General features: G+C 33.8%; 1 protein-coding gene across 6 annotated transcripts in view; it reads right to left on the minus strand.

Annotated features, from left to right (window-relative positions):
• LOC138692622 (zinc finger protein 541) overlaps positions 1-20,402 on the minus strand; it is a 1,853,746-nt gene that overhangs the window by 1,253,645 nt on the left and 579,699 nt on the right. For all 6 annotated transcript variants that reach the window (XM_069815665.1, XM_069815669.1, XM_069815666.1 and 3 more), the window contains exon 2: positions 19,798-19,860. In XM_069815665.1, coding sequence (XP_069671766.1) covers positions 19,798-19,815 — 18 coding nt within the window. In that variant the 5' untranslated portion in view covers positions 19,816-19,860. The remainder of the gene's footprint in view (positions 1-19,797; positions 19,861-20,402) is intronic.

Here is a 20,402-nt window from a genome sequence, read left to right on the forward strand (position 1 = left end):
TAATAATTACTTTATATGTATCCGTAGGCCCTATTGCAAAACAAACTTTCCTAGCAGAATTATTGCATTACTTTCTTTTTCTTTCGATGGAGAGCCCGCAGGCAAGCACCGCAGCCTTAAGCTTAACGTGCAACTTCCTTATGTTGGAATGATTGTTGATGTCCTTAGAATCGCTTCTTTCAAGCGCATGATTCACTGCATGGTGTCATCGTATCGATTCAGCCACAGCATCCAGTTCTGACTGGAGTCCTGAACCTCCGCCTTCCTGTGATTTTATTCTGCGGCCTCCTCAGATCGATGGCATCTGTTCGCAATTCATGTGCCTGAATCTGCTGCATACTCAACCAGAAGAATATGCTGCCGTCGATTCCACGACTGACCAAGACGCCATTTAGCCAAGGGCGCTACATTTCCCCAGTCACCTCTAATTATTACTATCGCGTGGGATTAAATTAGTTTCGCTGCAAAATCATATGAAACAAGAAAACATCACAAAAGTTGGATAATGAAAACTGCGCACACACTACGAAAATAGTTGGTTGTTATCCAATCCACTGTATTTTTGGTGAATCGTAAGCAATCATGCCTTTCAATACCGAGCATTTAGCAGAATTAGTAGGCCTACTATTAATAATATTCACATACCGGTAGACTATACCCTGTAAACCATTTATGATAAAGATTTAGTTATCCGTATAAACATAGATGTTTGCAATTAGTAGACCTCTAAATGTGTATCATTGATGACCCACATAATTTCTTTATAAAAAAGAAACCGCGCAACCCTTAGACGTAGAAAAAACTCTTAACTTAATACTTCGCGATTCCTCAGGAAGAACTTAACAAGAAAAATAAAAACTTATATAACTAGTTTCAAATATCTATATGCCTTGATAGAGACGTTTCTGAATAGGCATATTTATACACGTTGATTTGTGTGGGTTTCGATTTGCCGCGTACGCTGCTCCCGTACAAGTCTGGATGTATTCAAACGTGGACACGCCTTGTTTCCCATTGCCTGTTGTGAAAGAAAAAAACGGATCGGAAGAGAAAGAATAATTTTCGAGGTTGTGATTGGTGCTTTTACTCCAATTTTAAAAAGTGTAATTTCAGGGCTAATTGGCTAGTATTTCTAGATGAAGTGATTATATTTTACCAGGATAAACAATTAATTTCACTCACATTTTTTTTTGCAAGATAATAAGTCTATGTTGATGTCGGCTTATTTAGCTCATATATTTTCACAAATTAAATTACCTGAATTTCAACTTAGAAAGGCGTGACAAAAAATTTTGTCAATGGGAGACAAAGTCAACGCTTTCATTAAAAAGCTTGATATCTATTTGGATTATCCGCCTTAAAAAAGAAAGAGAAAGAAATGATGATATGTTTATACTCACTGTTACACTGAAAAAATATAGACAAAGAAGACGACATTATTAAGTGCTAATTGGAGAACATCAAGAATCATTTACATGAGCTGAAAATTCAGTTGACAGATTATTGCTCAAACGATAACGATCATTTTTCGAACAGAAGGGTACTCAATTCGTTTCTTGAAAATTTCGTAGCAGCTGCAAAGTTACCAGTTGAAATCCACAACAAACTCACAGAACTATCAATTGATAAAACATTACAACTACAATTTATATTGCAAGATTTAGTTTTAGCAGTAATTCTGTCGAAGACACTGTATTTTAACTGCGATGCGATGCAGTTTTCTGACTTGACGGCCGAACATGTAGCAGATGTGTTCCATCCATTTCCTGTTCACCGTCATACAGGATGCAATTGGAGAAAGAAAAGACGTTCAGCCCATGATGGTGTCGGGGTAAGGCAGTCATATCCTATAGTGAGTCTACATATAGCAACCGCTGATTTAATGGGTGCAATGAAAACTGCGTCTGAATTTCACGAAGCTATTTCTATCTCTTGCTCTCAGTTCCAGAACTTTGGGCTACAAATATTAGCAGACTCTTTAGCTATAATATACAATCATTTATATTCCTAAAAATTGAATTGTAATAACTTCTTGAAAGTGATAACTGCCCACTCAAAATTAAATTACATAAACAGAACAAAAGGAGTTACACTAACGCATTAAAATTATTAGCATACATAAATTAAAATATTATCTTATTTAGAGTATATCAGTAGGCTGTATTCATGGTAACCCTTAGAAAGACAGCTATATCGTTTTGTTCTCTCTCTCTATCTCTCTCTCTCTCTTTTATCATTAATTTCTCTAAATAGAATACAAAACATCTAATGGCAAAATTTCATTACATTAATATTCTCATTATAAAAATATACTTTTCGATTTATATTTTTTCTCCCTAAAACATAGTTGTAGTAAACTTATATTAAATTAATTATCATCATTTTACTGGCTATCTCTACTTAATTATAATTGATTGAATGAAATTAGCTCATAAATTATATTATTACTTTATCTTATAGGTTTATCTAAATTTAAATAAACATGTACTAGTCGTTAAAACTTAACTGAAGAATATTGCTGGAGAATCTTTTAAGTGTGGTGTAAATATTCGTATTTTAAATATGTATTGTATTGATTAAGGCTGGTTGAGTGTAAGAGAAGGCCTTATGGCCTTAACTCTGCCAGCGAAAATAAATAATTCTATTCTGTTCTATTCTTTCATGTTTATGACCTTACTCATGCTATATTTAACATTTCTGTCACCTAACTGTGACAATGTCTAGTGTTAAATACTTATATTAATTATGTAAAATTATTTGTAAATAAATGCATTCTTTCAAAAACTATATGCCCAGACATTTTAATATTCAATTCAATTCAATTCAATTTATTAAGCCATTAAACATACACTGATAAGCTTCGTCACAAATATAGAAGGGAAAAAATAACATACATTTGAAAATACAGATATAATTGAAAATAGTAAGTTTAATTAGAATGAAAACACAAAACATTTTGAAACTCTAAAAATTAATGAAAACACTACACTCTTAATGTATTATTTGTAACTAAATGTAAATAACTTCATTTATTTAAAAAAAATTCGTATGAATTTATGTTAAGAAACCAACTACAGAATAGAAAGGATTAATTAAAAGCTAATTATAAAATCTAGTTTTGAAACGTTTGGTTGGTAATTTATAATATTGTCTGGGAAGCTTATTCGAAGACTTTTGACGGAAATTTGTTCTGCCAACATCTTTGACGGATGACATTGTGATAATTGTGTTAAAAAAATCCTGCCAAATCCCAATTAATCACATGGTGCCACATTAATAGCAATTGTAATGTTTCACGCCCTTTTCTTTGTTTCCCCCTTTTTTTTAAATTTAATACCTATGTTTACATGTGTATAATTATTTTTTGAGGATATACTGAGTCCGTAAGGGCTACCCTCAATGGGGGGCAGTTTATTATTATTATTATTATTATTATTATTATTATTAATATTATTATTATTTTATCCCCATGCCGTAGTATGCTGTAGGTTCATGTAAATAATTTTCTTGATGGAGACAATAATAATAATAATAATAATAATAATAATAATAATAATAATAATAATAATATTTAAATAAAAATAGCTAAAGTGGGTTTCTTGAAGCTAGAGAGATATAGTTCACCATAATGTTAAGAAGATAAGACACACAAAAAAGTCGTGTAATATAGACTAAAATTATGATGATGATATGATGATTGTAATAATGATGATGATGATGATAATAATAATAATAATAATAATAATAATAGATATAATAACACGTCTTGTATTAGCTTGAATGTGACAGAGAATATCTCAACTCGCGCGGGGTTATCTCTAAACACAATGCCTGCATCCAGCTTCCATTCTAAAACTCCGACAGTCCTGATCATATCTCTATTCTTCTCGCGTCCCTAATCTGGAATTTATTCTTTCAGTTCGGAGTTAACTTATTGAAATTCTGAATAGATATTGGAATTCACTCTTTCAGATATCAAGTTTAATCCCCAAATGACCTGAAATCTATCCGCAATGTAAATGTTTTTCTCATGCGGTATCATGTACAAACGGAGATGGGGAGAAAGAGAAAAAAAAGTGAAAAATAAAAAAATCTTCACACCAAATGCGGCAGCTATTCCAACTTTATCCACATCCCGCGCTTGGCGTTACCATGCTGTTGTTCCAACCCATAATTTAAGTTCACCAAAAAGCAGGACATTTGTATGCTTGCTGTAATGTATAGTTCCCCGTGGAAACATAACAAAACACACTTTTTATGACACTTTAACCACTCGCAGCCCGATACATACGTCCAGACCATTCCTTCCTATTTTCCCCAACTGAAAAAAAAAAAAAAAAAAACTGCTCTGGTAGCACTGCTGACAATGGCCTGAGCGTTCGGTCACAGCATCTGAGGTGAAGTTGAACGTGATCTGAACGCGCTCCCCCATCACGTACGTTGCTGTTGGTACACAGTTATGCGCGATTCGAGAGTCTAGAATTCCACATTATATTTGCTAGCGAAAACGAAAGTCCTTCGTTTGGTGCAAGTGTTTTATATTATATATAAGTTTTACGAACATAAAGCATATATTATTATTATTATTATTATTATTATTATTATTATTATTATCATCATCATCATCATCATCATCATCATGACGAATCAAAGGCATCTATTTGCGCTGGATTCATCAGCTTTCTTGTTTACCTGTAAATATTATATAATTTATTGATACTTACAAACAATGTTGTAAGAATATTTTAAATATTAAGGATGTAATCTGTTATAATTATTATAATCTATAAACGGGCTATGTTATGAACTATATTAACTGATACAACTTAGACGCTTTATGAAAAGCATAGAAGAGAAATTGTTTTTAGAGTTCTACAAAATTATGGCACTTTCGGTTCTATTACATGATTAAGAAAGTGCACATTTACTTGTACTAATACCAAATAGAAAGCACAGGGATACAGTGGCAAAGAGGTGCTTACCGGACGAGACATGGAGCATCCTTAAGCACTGCACCGATCGCGATGAATACAGCATGCTGAGCTATCGATTCGGTGTGCGTAAACACAATTGGTGCCCTATTCTTCGAGAAGGAAATCATAACGAAAGAGGAATTGTGGAGAAGGTCGATGGAATAACAAAGAACTTGACTTTGATTTTGGGTGCCCGATTGTTCTGCCAACTAAGACGGCTAAAACGGAAGTCACAAAAGTATCAGGACACTCATTACTAATTTTACCTTCATGAAGAAATCCGAAAACAAAATTAGTAGGTAATACTACAAGTAGCATTAGAAGGTCTTTGATCATTAACCAGCATGTTTCGAATCTTGTCGACCTCGATGGTCTAGTAATTACAATTCTTGGATTCGTAGTCCACGATTCAAAACCTGACCGCGGGCGATGTAGAAATTCTCACTATGACTTTCGTAGGGAGTGAAACTAAACTGAGGGTGCTATATGAGTCATTATAGAGTTTTGAAACAATTCCTGTCCATGGCAAATATCACTACTATGTTTAATATTTACTACATAAATTAAAATTTAAAAATAATCAGTAGAACACAAAGAATAATAAGGACAACATTTTAACTGTACTTCAAATATATTTTTAAATGATTTACATAAGCTAATTGAAGTACTTGTAAATATAAATTGTCCACAACCACAAAATTGAAATAATATCGTTTTATAACTTCACAGATGGTGGGAAGATTCAGATGCTCTTGTTTGAAAACTAACTCCTACTAAATTAATACCAAACATAGCCACTTTACATGCTTGCTCTATGAAACTTAAACTTAGAAAGCAATTTTCAAATGCGGCATGGAATATTGATGTCCTTGGTGTTACCTAATATGTCTGTGATCATATTTATATATTTGCAATTTATTTCTGGACTCTACTGTAGTGTGTGCTGTTATCAGAGATATGAAGTCAGGTTAGGTTAATTGTATGTCCATTGAGTTACTTAATATTTTGACGGTAATAATAATACTGAAATGTCAATTTTTTTCTAGTAAATGTACGCGTACGACTTGTTCTTTTGTTTATATAACATAACTTCAACTTGATACCGGCATTTTTTAAATTATAAAAAATCTAAGTATAATCAAATGTCCCCTGAGTTATTATCCTTCGTATTACCATAAAATAGGAGTCAAAATGACTGGGTAACAGCAATCACAGTAACATTTCAATTACATTTTTTGATAAGTATAAAAATTGTGTGCAATGAAGTAGTTCACTTGAACTGAAGTGTTTCAAGTACTCCGGGAAATTTATAATTTTACATTTCTGATCCTCTCTACTCCTGTGAACTCAGAGAATGACCCTTATCATAGATTTACGCAGTTATAGGAATTCATAAATGTAACTTTTTAAAGACATTCAGTAATCCATAATTGGAAGCCAAATAGGGTAGACGATTAATTACAATACCTCATTATTGTAAATAATAATGCACTTTATTCCTTCCGTGAGACATCTAAAAATAGGGGTGACGTCACAGCAGACTTTCGACCCTCTTCACGCACAGTCAATTACAGTAGAACCTGGCTACAGTTCAAGCTATTCTCGCTGATTGTATTGTTGGCTACATTTGATTGTTCATTATTCCCATACACAAAACCAAAGTGATGGTTTTTAAAGAGACAATCAGAAAGGTGCAATCCTATAATCTAACCCGAGTAGATTAATTTATTATATTTTTTTCATAAAAAGAACTTTGCTTCGCGTTGGCCTAAATTCGCGACACCACGGTCTCAGACATGGGCTGCTCTTGAAACATTAATTCTGACTATTGATATAATGAGGCTACTACAAATCTATATATATAATTTGAACTGGTAATGGAAATTACGGGAAAACGGCTGAACGGATTTTAATAAATGGCCCCTCATTTTGAAGCTTGGAACCCAAAGTTTTTCGGAAAAGTAGTAGTTTTCAGTGAAATGTCAATTTTCCTACATAATTTTCCTATTTTCAGAAATCCATCTGTTTTCAGTTTTGAGAACTAATTTTATCGAATTGATTGAATTTCAGAACAAAACACACACTACAATAAACAATAGGCTATTACACGAAGGCCATGACCTGCAGGATTGCCGACATATTTAGAGCGCAATTCAATTTGTTATTAAAAACTGATTCTGCAGTGTATAATAATTTTCTGAGTACAGCTGTGTATTGGATATTCAAATCTACGAAACTTGAGGTGGTTTGATGACATTATTATCATTAGAAATTAAATATTATTATAGTTAATATCATGATGCATCTATTTTTCATTAATTGTACATAATATTGATGCTATATTGATGACATGAAAGTGAAACGTTTTGAGGTTATGTAAGTAAATGTAGAGAATATCTTAATTTAGATCTTCATTTCTATAATTTACTGAGTGGCTGCTATATATAACTACAAAACTTAAGTAAGATAATAATATTGTTATTAAAAATCAAATATTTTTATACTTATTAGCCCAGTGGGGTTGAGTCTTTTTCATATACTTAATGGCGGTGTAGTGTAGATATTGATATGTGTCATTGTCTTCAGTATCGGCTCGAGAGAGCGCAAAAATTACAGTTCCTAAGGAAAGATCAAAAGGTATTATTTACTGATAAAAATAAGAGGTCTAGAAAATTTTGTAGTCTCCAGATCATTTCAGCAAGATCTCTTAGTAGGATAAAATGATTTTACGTTCTACATTTCAAGTTCTACATGCAGCAGCTATACGAAAATGCTATTGTTCGAAAGCTTAGCAAACTTGACATTTTTTTAACTTTCGCCTACAATTCACAATGATCTGAAATAGCTACTGCTATCGTCCTGACATTGATACTTGCGTTTTCGCGTTGAAACTCAAAAACTGAAGTTGGATAGGTTCAAGAGAAAGTATTTGGCCTAAAAAAATCCATTCAGAGGGAGTATGTTTCATTATTATGGAGGGAAATAACTATTAAAAAGACAAGTATTCTTTATTGAAAATAAATCTGAAAAATTTTTATTTGAACGTCTAACGAACTTAGTTTGCAGCAGCATTTGCTGCACAAGCCACTAGTATTGTTTTATTTTGCAAATAGTGCTGGTACATAAAGTATTGGGACAATGACCCAGAATACGTCCAAATCAACAGTAAAAGTGGGAAGAGCAGTGTGCAATGCAAAAGCATAGTGACGAGAGCTGCAGTATGTGTTTTTGCACATTGGCACAATATACCAGACATAATATTTCTTCGCGTGCATCTTGTCAGCGAGATAGGTGTCATAGTAAATTTCTGCAACCGTTGACAAACAAGCATCTGACAGGAATGTACCGCAAATAGGAAGCGTACAGAAGGTTTCACACACCGTATAATTCGAAAAAAAATCTTGAAATAAATATGCTGTGATGTTATACCAATAGAATAGTGTTCTACCTTCAAGTAGTATTTTTTTCTTAATTGTTGCATTATATTTTCATTTTAATTGGGTGGAATGGAATTTTCGAATACATATTACGTGATTACATCATATTTACCGAAAAACTAACTCACTCTCTATGAAGAATAAACGCTACGTATGTTCCTTATTACTATGATAGTGACGTCTGTTATCAAGAGATGAGAAGGGAATAATGGCGAGCAATGATATTAGATTTTACTTTTGTAATTAGTATTGAACAAATAAATAACATTTCAACAATTATGACTTATGGAAGTAAACAGTGGATTATTTCCATAAAAAACAGCACACTATAACCAACAATGTTTTCTAGTCATTTTTCTTTGTTTCTCGAAGTAAATATGTTTTTTTAACCTACATTTGGCTCGTGTTTCTTAGCTCCACTCGAGCGAAGATTCGAATCCCACTTGGTTTCATTTCTACTCGTAGATTAGGTTTCTTCTTCTTGGGGGGGCCCAACTATAAGGCGAGTGGTATGTAATACGTTCTGAATAATTATCCATCACCTTAGTTGATTCTTTCGTAAAATTCCTATACGAAACAGACACTTAATGTGCACGAAATCGAGAAAGTTACAGACTTGAACCTACGCTATACTTTTAAACAATTTATACCTTACAAGACATATTATAGGGTAAATTTGCCTAATTCCGTGATACTTTTTTCACTAAATTTCACGCGATTGGATATCTTGCTAGGAAGTTCACCGATGTCTCAAAAGTAGGCCAAAGATGCAATCTTTCGAGAAATATGTCTGGCGCTATTGTCGAGCGGCAAAGCTTTGACTGAAATTCAATTTTAAAAAAGAATCACGAGATTTGGGGTATCATGGAAATAGTCAACTTTACCCTACAAGAAGACACATTATATCATGCCCTTTGTTTGAACCCAAATGCAATTCTGAAGCAGGACTAAGGCATGGCTCAAATTTCGGTCCGAGATTGTATAATAACGTCATTAGAAAACATTCAAAATTAGCATCTAAAGGGGCCACGCTCCTTGGGCATTTTCTAGTTAATCTACTTCTCTGTGTATTACCTGATATAATTTCATTGTACTTCTTGTATTCATTATTTCTTGTATCATTATTTCGGTATTTTTCACTTTACTTTTGCTCACTTATACTTGATTTATTAAATTAAACAATTAAATAATGATTTTAATGTAGGCTTAAGCATGTAGCATTACTTTTTCATTATTTAATGTAAACTTCACTTCCGACCACAAGATTTAGTCGTTGTTCCTGGAATAACTCCTATGTGCAAAATAAAATATTTGTCAGTAGGAAAAAAAAAAACACATTTATTCATCCCATGCCGGCCGTACATAGGAGAACTGTAAATTCTTACATTGTCGAAACAAAGAAATAGAATTATATAGGAGATTTTATTATTTGCTGTATCACTATTTAAGTTATTTAATAAAGCAAAAATCTGAAAATCGATAAATATGTCACATAGGAGTTACTGCAGGAACAACGACGTTCTGCTTCACCGGGAGTGCCAACCAAAAGTGTATTATTATCTTTGAAATAAAATTATTATTATTATTATTATTATTATTATTATTATTATTATTAAAGTAAGAAGAAAAATATAAACTCTACATACTGCAGTTTAAATAAGGGCTTCTTCAGCCCTGTGGAGTATAAAATCTTCTCGGAATACGTAACATTAAAAACAGAAGAGTACTTAATGGCACTCCGCTTAAATAAATATCTTACAGAAAATAGGCAGAGGAAGCCAACAGGGCTTACCATAATGAATCCAACCGGAAGCTCAGAAAATTAAGAAGTTTATCTAAACGGAGTCTTGCAAAGTTTTAAAGCAGAAGAACATCATTTCCGGAGCATTTAAAATTTTAAAGAAACAATTTAAAACAAGTTCCTCCCTACCGAATCCAAAGAGAGCTGGCCGTACTCATTTCAGCCGTTGTGTTACAGGCACTTAATATTGTTTAAATATGGAAACCTCGTTTATGACAAAGATTTCACAATAGCCCGCGTGGGATGCATGAAACGGATTTTTTTTTATAGTGGCCGGATACGCAACATCCTCTTCTGCTGTCTTAGTAATTTCGTCTTCAATCGGGGTGGAAGGATGGATAACTGCAAGAATTCGATCACTATTAGGTCTACAGTAAAATGTAATTAAATTATTAATTAAGATCTAGGCAGTTCACACGGGAATAAAAAAATACGACTCTAATAACTTATGTTTATTTGATATAAATAAACGGAAGTGTGGCATGAAAAGAACTTAAGTGCTAAAATACAATAAATATTCTTACATTATATCAGTAGTTCTCAACTTGGGTATGGTTAAGTCTATCAGACTGTGATCTTGCACTCCTCGAGTACATCTTTATGTTTAACTCTAATGTTTATATTATGATGGAAGAGTGGAACAGAGAAAAATTCTCTCTGGCACCGGGATTTGAACCCGGGTTTTCAGCTCTACGTGCTGACGCTCTATCCACTAAGCCACACCGGATTCCCATCCCGATGTCGGATCGAATCGTCTCAGTTTAAGTTCCACCTCTTGCGTTCTCTCTAGTGGCCTACCCTCACGCACTGTGTCACAGATGTATGACAGTTGGCACAATATCCACACATGTGCAGAGGTGCAAACGTTATGAGTGACTAAGTGGCCGCGATCCGACGGAATAAGCGCCGTCTTAAATCACAAAGTGATTATTTTTCGCATATCACATATTACGATGTCATACGTCTGTGACGCAGTGCATGAGGGTAGGCCACTAGAGGGAACCCAAAAGGTGAAACAAACTGAGAAGATTCTATCCGACATCGGGATGGGAATCCGGTGTGGCTTAGTGGATAGAGCGTCAGCACGTAGAGCTGAAAACCCGGGTTCAAATCCCGGTGCCGGAGAGAATTTTTCTCTGTTCCACTCTTCCATCATCATACAATGACGCAGAATTTCTGCACTGATACTTCGGTACATCGTAATATATAATATATGTAATGTTTATGTTTAAATTAGGTTATTAAAATTAAGAATTTTGACAGAAAAATTTTCTTGTGCCTAATCATCAATATAAAAATTTACCTGTCATCATCACGAACTTTCTGACTTAGGACCGTTTCAACCTCTGTCTGTGCATCCCGAAAGGTTCCTAATCTTTCCAATGCTATCTCGGTGTCATCGTGGTTGATATGCAAAAGATAAAATATGGGAAAAGATCTATGTTCAATTTGTGGACATGGTCATTCCAGCTCTTCTGATATATCACCCATTTTATTTGAAATATGTAATATATCTCGAATATTTTTATTTCTTTGCCTTTCAAGCTTAGTGTTTCTAATAATGGCAATGAAAATATAATTTGTGTAGCTAATAAATAACTCTTTGGGGCATATTCATAGACATTCATAACGCGAGCTTCCGGTGGATGATCAGCGAACTAACATTTTTCGTATTCATAAACCAGTGTTAGCGATATGATATGATATGAACCCTGTACAAGTAATCAGTCGATAGCCGAGGCTAATTTAGCACGCTCGTAGCGCGGGCTAGCGAAATGTCTATGCATAGAACCCTACATGTCTAAGGCACTCTGCCTAGGACTCGCGTTACGGAATGCGCGTTGGGGGAAGAAATTTTCTCATGAAATTTCGGCCAGTGTATGGGACCGGTGCCTACCCAGCATCGTGATGCACTTGGGGAGCTACGATAGGTAGCGAAATTCGGTTACGCAAACTAGCTATAACGGCTGGGGGGGGACTCATCGCGCTAACCACACAATACCTCCATTCTGGTTGGATGATCGTCCACCTCTTCTTCGGCATGTGGTCGTGAGGCCAGCAGTCGGCTGGTCGGTCTTGGCCCTTCGTGGGCTGTAGCGCCACGGATTATTACATGTCTGAGAGTTGTCTACTTTTCAGAAATAAATGTTTATTAAATGCAGGAAAAATATTAAAGATGTCGGAGAGACCATAACAATGTTATAGTTACCAAATAATGTAACTGCAGAATTTTTTTTCTTACTTTGATAAAACTGGTTTGAAAAATATTATTAGTAACCTTTTGTATACTTTTATCAGATATTTAAATTGTAATAAGTCTTGATGTGGTACCTTATAATTTTTGTCCAATTGTAAGTTCATTTCTTATAACATCTTAGAAATTCAGAGCCTGCATTTTCTGATAATATTTGTGGTCGTTAACGTACATATACCCTTAAAGTCCCTTAGTTCGCAAGGGAGCTTAAATCTGAAAAGCAACGAATATAACCTCGACTGTTGTAGCTAAAATGGAAAATATTTTTGAATGAAACTGCTTTCTAACATCACTGAGTAATCTATTTACATAAGAGAGGATACGTTTAGTCCCGCATTTAAATTAAAATCCATCTTCAACAAATATTTTGTGTTTATATATATATATATATATATATATATATATATATATATATATCCATAGAGAGAGAGATTCCCGTATGCCGAAGCTTCACAGATAAATAATAAAAAGCGCCCCTTCCTGCAAGCCGCCGCTCAATACGGCCCGCTCCCTAGTTTAAAAGCCCGATAGAATAATGCATGAAGCGGGTAAGTACGACCCATGTTATTGGGAAACTGCATTATAAGGCGTCTGTGGGAGTGACGCCACCTGGAATGAAGAGACGCTGCGACGCCTCATATCTACTGGCGTCGGCGTCGTAATGAACACTATGTATACATCTCTAATTCATCAAGTTTATATATTTAATTATAAAGAATTTAACATTATTAACAAATACGGAGGTTCGCGAGTACAAAGCCTCCGATAACGATATATTTTAGAGGGATCTGGCTGCCGAAAGTAATGGTTTACATGCTTCCATGAATTTAATTGAATTTCATCAATATTTACTACCGGATTTCGACTAAAGCCTATTCCGGTTTCATCATCATCATCATCATCATCATCATCATCATCATCTACTTCAAGGTGGAACGATTCCGATCCGTTCCGACTCAGAGGTCATCTTTCCATCATAGTCGTGGTCGACCAATATTTCGTTTTCCTTTTGGTAGAGTGGATCGGGGGAAGATGCCTGAATTTTTCTTTGATTGAAAATTTAAGATACTGTTCATTTAGTTTTGAATTTCATATTGAAATATCAGAGTCTGGAAGGTATTTTGAAACTATATTTTTGGTACAAAACAGAAAACATTAATTATCTTGTTCATAGATAGTTTTTCTTCTTGCCTGCACTGTAGGAATCTTTCCTCGATAGTCGGGTAAGATGGCAAATGCAACACATTTACTGATATATGTATTTTACCTGAACTTAATTTGATACACGTATATAACAAAATTGACTTAATCTAAAGCTCATGGACACTTTTTCACTCTTTTATGACTACTTAGCAAAAGAGTCATTGTACATATTTTATTGCCCTGTGTAAGACTCGTGAAATCACTTCTTGCACATAATGAATTCAATCCAGTACATTTGTTTGTCATCAGTCTTTTTAGGCGGCATTTAAGGGTACGGTAAGGAATCCCGTATGCTTGCGATGCTCTAAAACATTTCATATCCTCTGTTATAACATGTTCCATCGTAAGTTGAAGACTGTCCTCAATCCACCGACTTCTACCAGAGAATCTTACTTAATGTTTACACATTCCCTGCAATAAAACAAAAAAGGAAGGTCTTGCAACAATTTGTCATCTTACCCCGAAGAAAAGTGATCATCTTCCCCAAATATCGTGTAAGATGCTTAGTGCTGTGACGCAATCTGAGATGGCGGAACAATGTCGTTGGTTGTTAACAATACAAACTTTAGAACCATTACTACAATATCCATTACAAAAGTTTGACAGTTATTACGAATTCAAAGATGTATTAAAATTTTAACATACTTTTGAAATTATTTTATAGCAGAAAAATGAGCTGTTTTCTTGCTTTTCTTCTTCTCACAACAAGAACACGTGGCAAAATGAGTTAGCTTCCACTCTACAGACATTCAACTGTCTCAGTGATCATGAAGACATGCGCGTGACGTTCTTGCTTGGAAGAATGTGAAACTACAAAGAAATAAGCATCTTCCCCCGATAGTCATCTCCCCCCGAATCACTCTGTATATTCACAAAGGCATCTAGCTGGTCTTGATAGTGTCATTCTTTGTATATGTTGGAACCATTTTTTTTTTTATTTTCTAGACTCATAACATTTAAGTCAGTTATATGCAGTTTATCTCGTATAACATCATTTCGTACTTGATCTTTTAGGGCAGCGTTGTCAGACAGAGACTAAACGGAGAGGAGCGCTCCACTAGACTCGTTGCGTGCTCCGGTGTTTCCACAGACATAAGCAAGTTCACGCTACGACTCTAGCTCCACAACCGCTTTTGGAGCTTACAACTCTGACACTACTGTCTTAGGGTATATCCATCTACATAACGTAAGAATTTCATTTCCGATGTTTCAGCCGTTCTCTTATGTTTGATATTCTCATGGTCTAATTTTCTGACCCATACATTAATGCAGGTAAATCCTTCGTTTTGTGGAATTTAAGTAATATTTCCTTTCTAACTTTATTTTCAATGTTTTTTTGATTGTTCCACACAAGTTCTGAAACTTGTGTACTTTATGCTCAATATCTCCCTGATGAATAGATGAAATTCCGCAACCTAGATAATTAAAACTTCGAACATGTACAATGGCTTTATTACTATTTATTATTATTTTTGATCTTATGCCGTATTTACTATGAAAGGCTATGCATTTTGTTTTATCAGTTGAAATTTCTAAATTATATTGTGACATTATTTTGTGGCTGTGGTTTCATAGTGGCTTAATATTTGTCTGACCAGCGCGGAATTTATGCGCAGTAGTCGTAAAACGTAATCAAATTCGGAGCACACAATTACAAAGTATTAGACACGCGTCCTCTAAATCCAAGTTAATATAATTATGTACAGTCCAGATCAGCTTACTTAATATCCTAAGAATGAAATCTAACCATTTTCCCCTTGTTACTACATATGCTAGTGGATTATAGTGATTTTCTAGATGTCAAGTTGAAATTTTTTACCAACTTTGTTTTGAATTTCGAGTACTGACAAATACAACTGGCAGTTATTTTCTAACTGTTATGTTGGCAGCAATAATTTTGGTTTCCAGTAAAGAAAACTGATGAAATGGAATTCTAACTAAGCTTGTGAAATTTGAACGTAATTAATAATTAATTGGTAATACAGGTACAGTATTAATATTAATATCAATACATAATTCAGTTGTGTTGCATTGAGATTTCTATTCAACACTATATTCAGATAAGTATACATAAAATGTGTAGACCTTCTTGGTATGACACATTCACATGGCTAATGGAGAGATTTTTATTAAAATTCCCAAGAGAGGAAATAGCATGGTAGCATATTATTATTATTATTATTATTATTATTATTATTATTATTATTTTTTTTTTTTTAAGTACATGGCATTGTGACTTTACCATCTTTGGTGATATCTGGTATTTGTTGGCAACACAGAAGAGACGGCCAAATTAGCCTTTTAGGAATTACTCTTATATGATCCTCACTATATTACAGTTAAGTACGAATAAAATAAAAGTACTAAAATGTAAAATTTAAATAAAGTATGTAATGCCAGATCTCTGACAATATTTGAATCAACGCATTGAAACCTTCATCAACGTAAAAGCAAAATAACTTTCCGTGAGACAATGCAATGATGAGACCCTAGTTAGCATGCCTATGAACATTTATATCCAAAATTAAAATGTTAAAAGTTAAGATGCTTCTTGGCATTGATGTGTGAAATAAATGATTGAGTGTATTATTTTAAAAGTTGATAACTTTTTCCTCAATGTACTGATTTATTACTGTGGAAAATTCCAAAAATATAACTATACTGCTTTATGAAATAAATGTAAGTTAAAACAGTTATTTACGATACAAGTGTTAAAAATTACATTTTATTTTATGAGCAGGGATATTTGCGAAACGAGGCCGCAGGCAGAGTAGAACTGCAGATCGAGAGGTTCCCTTTCCAATCCGGGTACTCCTAATTTTTAATTAAATTAAATTCTTAATTGTTTCAAATAATGATCAATTACATTATTGTTGCTGAAGCTATCATTTAATTTGTGTAAGTTTCGAACAATAAAGTTTCATTGTTTCACCAGCTTAATTCATCTATTGCGAATTCTCCCGCATAAAATCTGTAGAAAACAAGTGACAATATGCGCAAACAGTTGAAAGTCAGTGTTAAATACTTTTCGTACTAGTGTGAATATTATATTACGAAACAAAGTTGGGAAGTGCTTTTACAAAATCGAGGAAAAGTTTGATAAACGAGTAGAGCGAGTATTTCAATTTCCGAGATTTTGTAATCCACTTCACAAACGTGTATTTTACAACATTTTTTGCACGATCATGTTTTTAAAATTGCAAATACAATATATTTTGCATTGAAAATTTAAAGCAATATTATTCCAAAGCTTTCGCAAACTGCATTGTAATGGTAACCAAGTAACAATAAGTGCACTGTAATGGGCCTATTTCAGTATAGGTTTATGTTAAGAAGAATTATTACCCTAGCAACAGGTTTCTGTGTGGGAAGTCTAACTTTCAAGGCCTAACAACAATAGCTGTAAATACAACAAAAAACACGATAGTGCAAAAACGTTATTTTCACGCGCTACCTTGTAACAGTCAATTTTAACATGCTTACCTAGCGTTAAAATATCTCCTTTTAGGAATCAATGTAAAGAATATTGTATCTGCAATGGCAAAGAATTTTTCGTTACAGCTTTTCTAAACAAAACACAGTATTTCCCACGCTTTCAAATTGGAAGAGTCCGGAGAGTTCTTGATTAGTATTATCTATAAATATTAGCAACCAACCTTATTACCATTATTCATCCTGATCACTTCTATTATTAATATAAGGTAAACATAAACTTGCGAGTCATTAAAATTTAAAGTCAAGAAATCAAGTTATGCAAGTTCTTTTGTTTCTGGAGACGATACCAGTAGCTTTCATTCAGTATTATCACAGTCTAGTATATACAGTCACGAAGCTTGAGTTGCGAGAGTGCTAGGAGCAATAGACTGTGCCGGTACTATTTCACACTGTCTGTAATGAGGCGATATTAGCGATCCTAGAGATTAGCAACTACGTATTGAGCTTCGTGACTGTATATAGGCCTACTAGACTGTGGTATTATTATGAATGGAACAGAAAATGCCAATGTCATGAGAAGATTTAAAAATGTAAATGATCTGACATGAGAACCCCTAATCTGTGTTAGTTCCGGAAGCTTGTTAGAAAATTTGAACATATTTGTCTTGTGGGAGATGAAAAAACTTCTGGTATACCTAGTCCAAAATGAGAACATAATATATCAATGCCCCGATTGTTTAAAAGACGTCTAAAAATTAGTCAAAATTCCAAATATGAACACAAAATTCTAAAGAAGTTAGAAACAACACCAGTCGCGGTTATTTTTCAAAATGGCCTCCCAAGACAATCTGTTTTAAAATGTGACGATTTCTGGCCATTATATTATCTGATGTAATGCTGAATAATTGCTGCGATCAATAATTACTCAGGAAATCTAGAATATTTCTCACCATTTTATTCTGAACACTACAGACCTACATGCCTGAAAGCACGGTATCAATAATATTGATAAAATGCTGTCTGTAAATGCAATGGTGGCCCCACATTTACGACAGGTAAGCCTTTTTTTTTTCAAAATATTAGAGGGATTTAAAAAAGACCCTTCCTTTCAGTGGCCTCATATTTTAAATGTTGTAAAATAAGGCCTATTTCATATAAGTTTAAAATATATCCCACTTTTCCCACTTTTTAATGATGTCATTATAGTTCAATTGAATTAATGGACATTTTAAAAATTTCTAGAAGACGGATGCTTCAGCTCATATGTAAAACACGTCGATTAAGAATCGATAGTTAATGCATCCCCTCTTTTCGACTATAAAATATTAATTTTGGTACAAATGTTCAACGTATTCTATAACAATGCAAAACTAACCTCACGAATGCTTTTATGAAATCTATAACACATTTGAATGTCCCGCATATTAGAGAGAAAGTAGATAAACAGAAATATATGGACCATGTCAGGGATGGTAAGAGGAAGGAAATTTGTACATTCGAGAATATTTTGCCATCATTTCCACATAAAATTAAAATTAATATTAGAGCAAATTTAATTGTTTCGGAAAATTTAACAAAATGCATGACGTAGACAAAATAAAGTAACTTAATTCCAAATATATAGGCCTAACCTTTAATAGTGGATAGAATGCTATGTCCTGGCGACAAATTTAACTCCCTTTCATCAAAGGCCATGTCTTCCGTATGGTCTATATCTGAGGTTATTGTGCGGAATTATTAGAGAAACAACATTTCTACGGTCATTAACTGTATATGTAACATTCCAATCAATTTAAAATAAAATCATTTTTGACACTAAAATAATAGACTGAAAAAGACGCATATCCAGGATAATAAATCCCAACTCAATAAGTTTTATATTAATATATTCAATTCTTTACACTTCATTGCCACGTCAACACTCAAAATATTAATACATCAAGAAAAATTCAATATACTTTCAAGAACAAAAACATTAATGAAATGCTTTTTTCCTATACATTTCCTTGCTTTCAATATTCTTAATTATATTTAATATTTTTTTCTCAAAATATCCATATATTTCCTCCAGAATTATTAATAAATTTACAACTAAAATTATCTTCATCAATATGAGCAATTTTTATGGTATTTTATTAATTGAACTACAATATTCAATTTATATCTATCCTTATTATGTTTTTAAAACGTTGGCATAAAAGGACAAACTGTAGTAAAGAAAATATAAATTTTCCTAAAAGACTTATTATCTTTGGCCATGTTTTGCTGAATTAATTTTTTTCCGTGCGAGCGAGCGAACAATTTCTACAGGACTGGACTGTTTTAATTTTATCGTCGGATTAGCAACACTTTCGGATTATGACATTGCATTTATTTTAATCTTTAATAATAAATACATTTTCAACATTAAATGTTAAAACAGTGCAGAATTGTTCGTTAATTCAGTTCCTGTTTCGGAGCATAGAACATTAATCTGCTTATAAATCTGTACTGTATCCTATAACAGCATGTTACTGAATCACACGAACGCCGTCATGAAATCTATTAAAAGCACATTCGGATGTCTAATATACTACAAGAAAGTATATAGATAGAAACGTATGGACCATGTTTTGCAGTGTTTATTTTCTCCGTGCGAGCGAGTCAAAAGTTTGTACAGCACTGAAAACAGAAGAGGAGGAGCCGGTTACTCACCGAGTTGATGGCCGTCATCTCTTTGGCCCGGCTCGAATCGGAATCCGCTAGCCCGCTATCACTCTGAAAGAAGAAGAGAGAGAGCCGTTACAGTATGTTCAATAAAGCAGCATACACTGTGGTTTACACCTAATCCCTTATTGTTACAGACCATAGTTTTTATCAGTTTCTGGGCATCATTATACCACAGTCTAGTATATACAGTCACGAACTTTGAGTTGTTGAGGGTACTAGGAACAATAGACTGTGCCGGTACTATTTCGCATTGTCTGTGGTGAGGCGATAGTAGCGATCCTAGTGGTTAGCAACTGTCTATGGATGCATATTCCCTACGTATTGAGCTTCGTGACTGTATATACTAGACTGTGATTATACATAATGCGTATAAAGTTATATTAGTTTTGTTTTTTTTACTTTGTTATTAAACGACGCTTTATTAACTGTTAGGTTATTTGCCTCAATGGAATTGGTAATAGCGAGATGAGGCAGAGGATTCGCCACAGATTACCAGACATTCGCCTTATGATTGGGGAAATCCTCGGAAAAAACATAATCAGGTAATCAGCCAAAGCGAGAACAGAATTCACGCTCAAGCGCAGCTCCCG

The sequence above is a fragment of the Periplaneta americana genome, chromosome 17 (assembly GCF_040183065.1).
Source record: "Periplaneta americana isolate PAMFEO1 chromosome 17, P.americana_PAMFEO1_priV1, whole genome shotgun sequence".
NCBI classification, from domain to species: Eukaryota; Metazoa; Arthropoda; class Insecta; order Blattodea; family Blattidae; genus Periplaneta; species Periplaneta americana.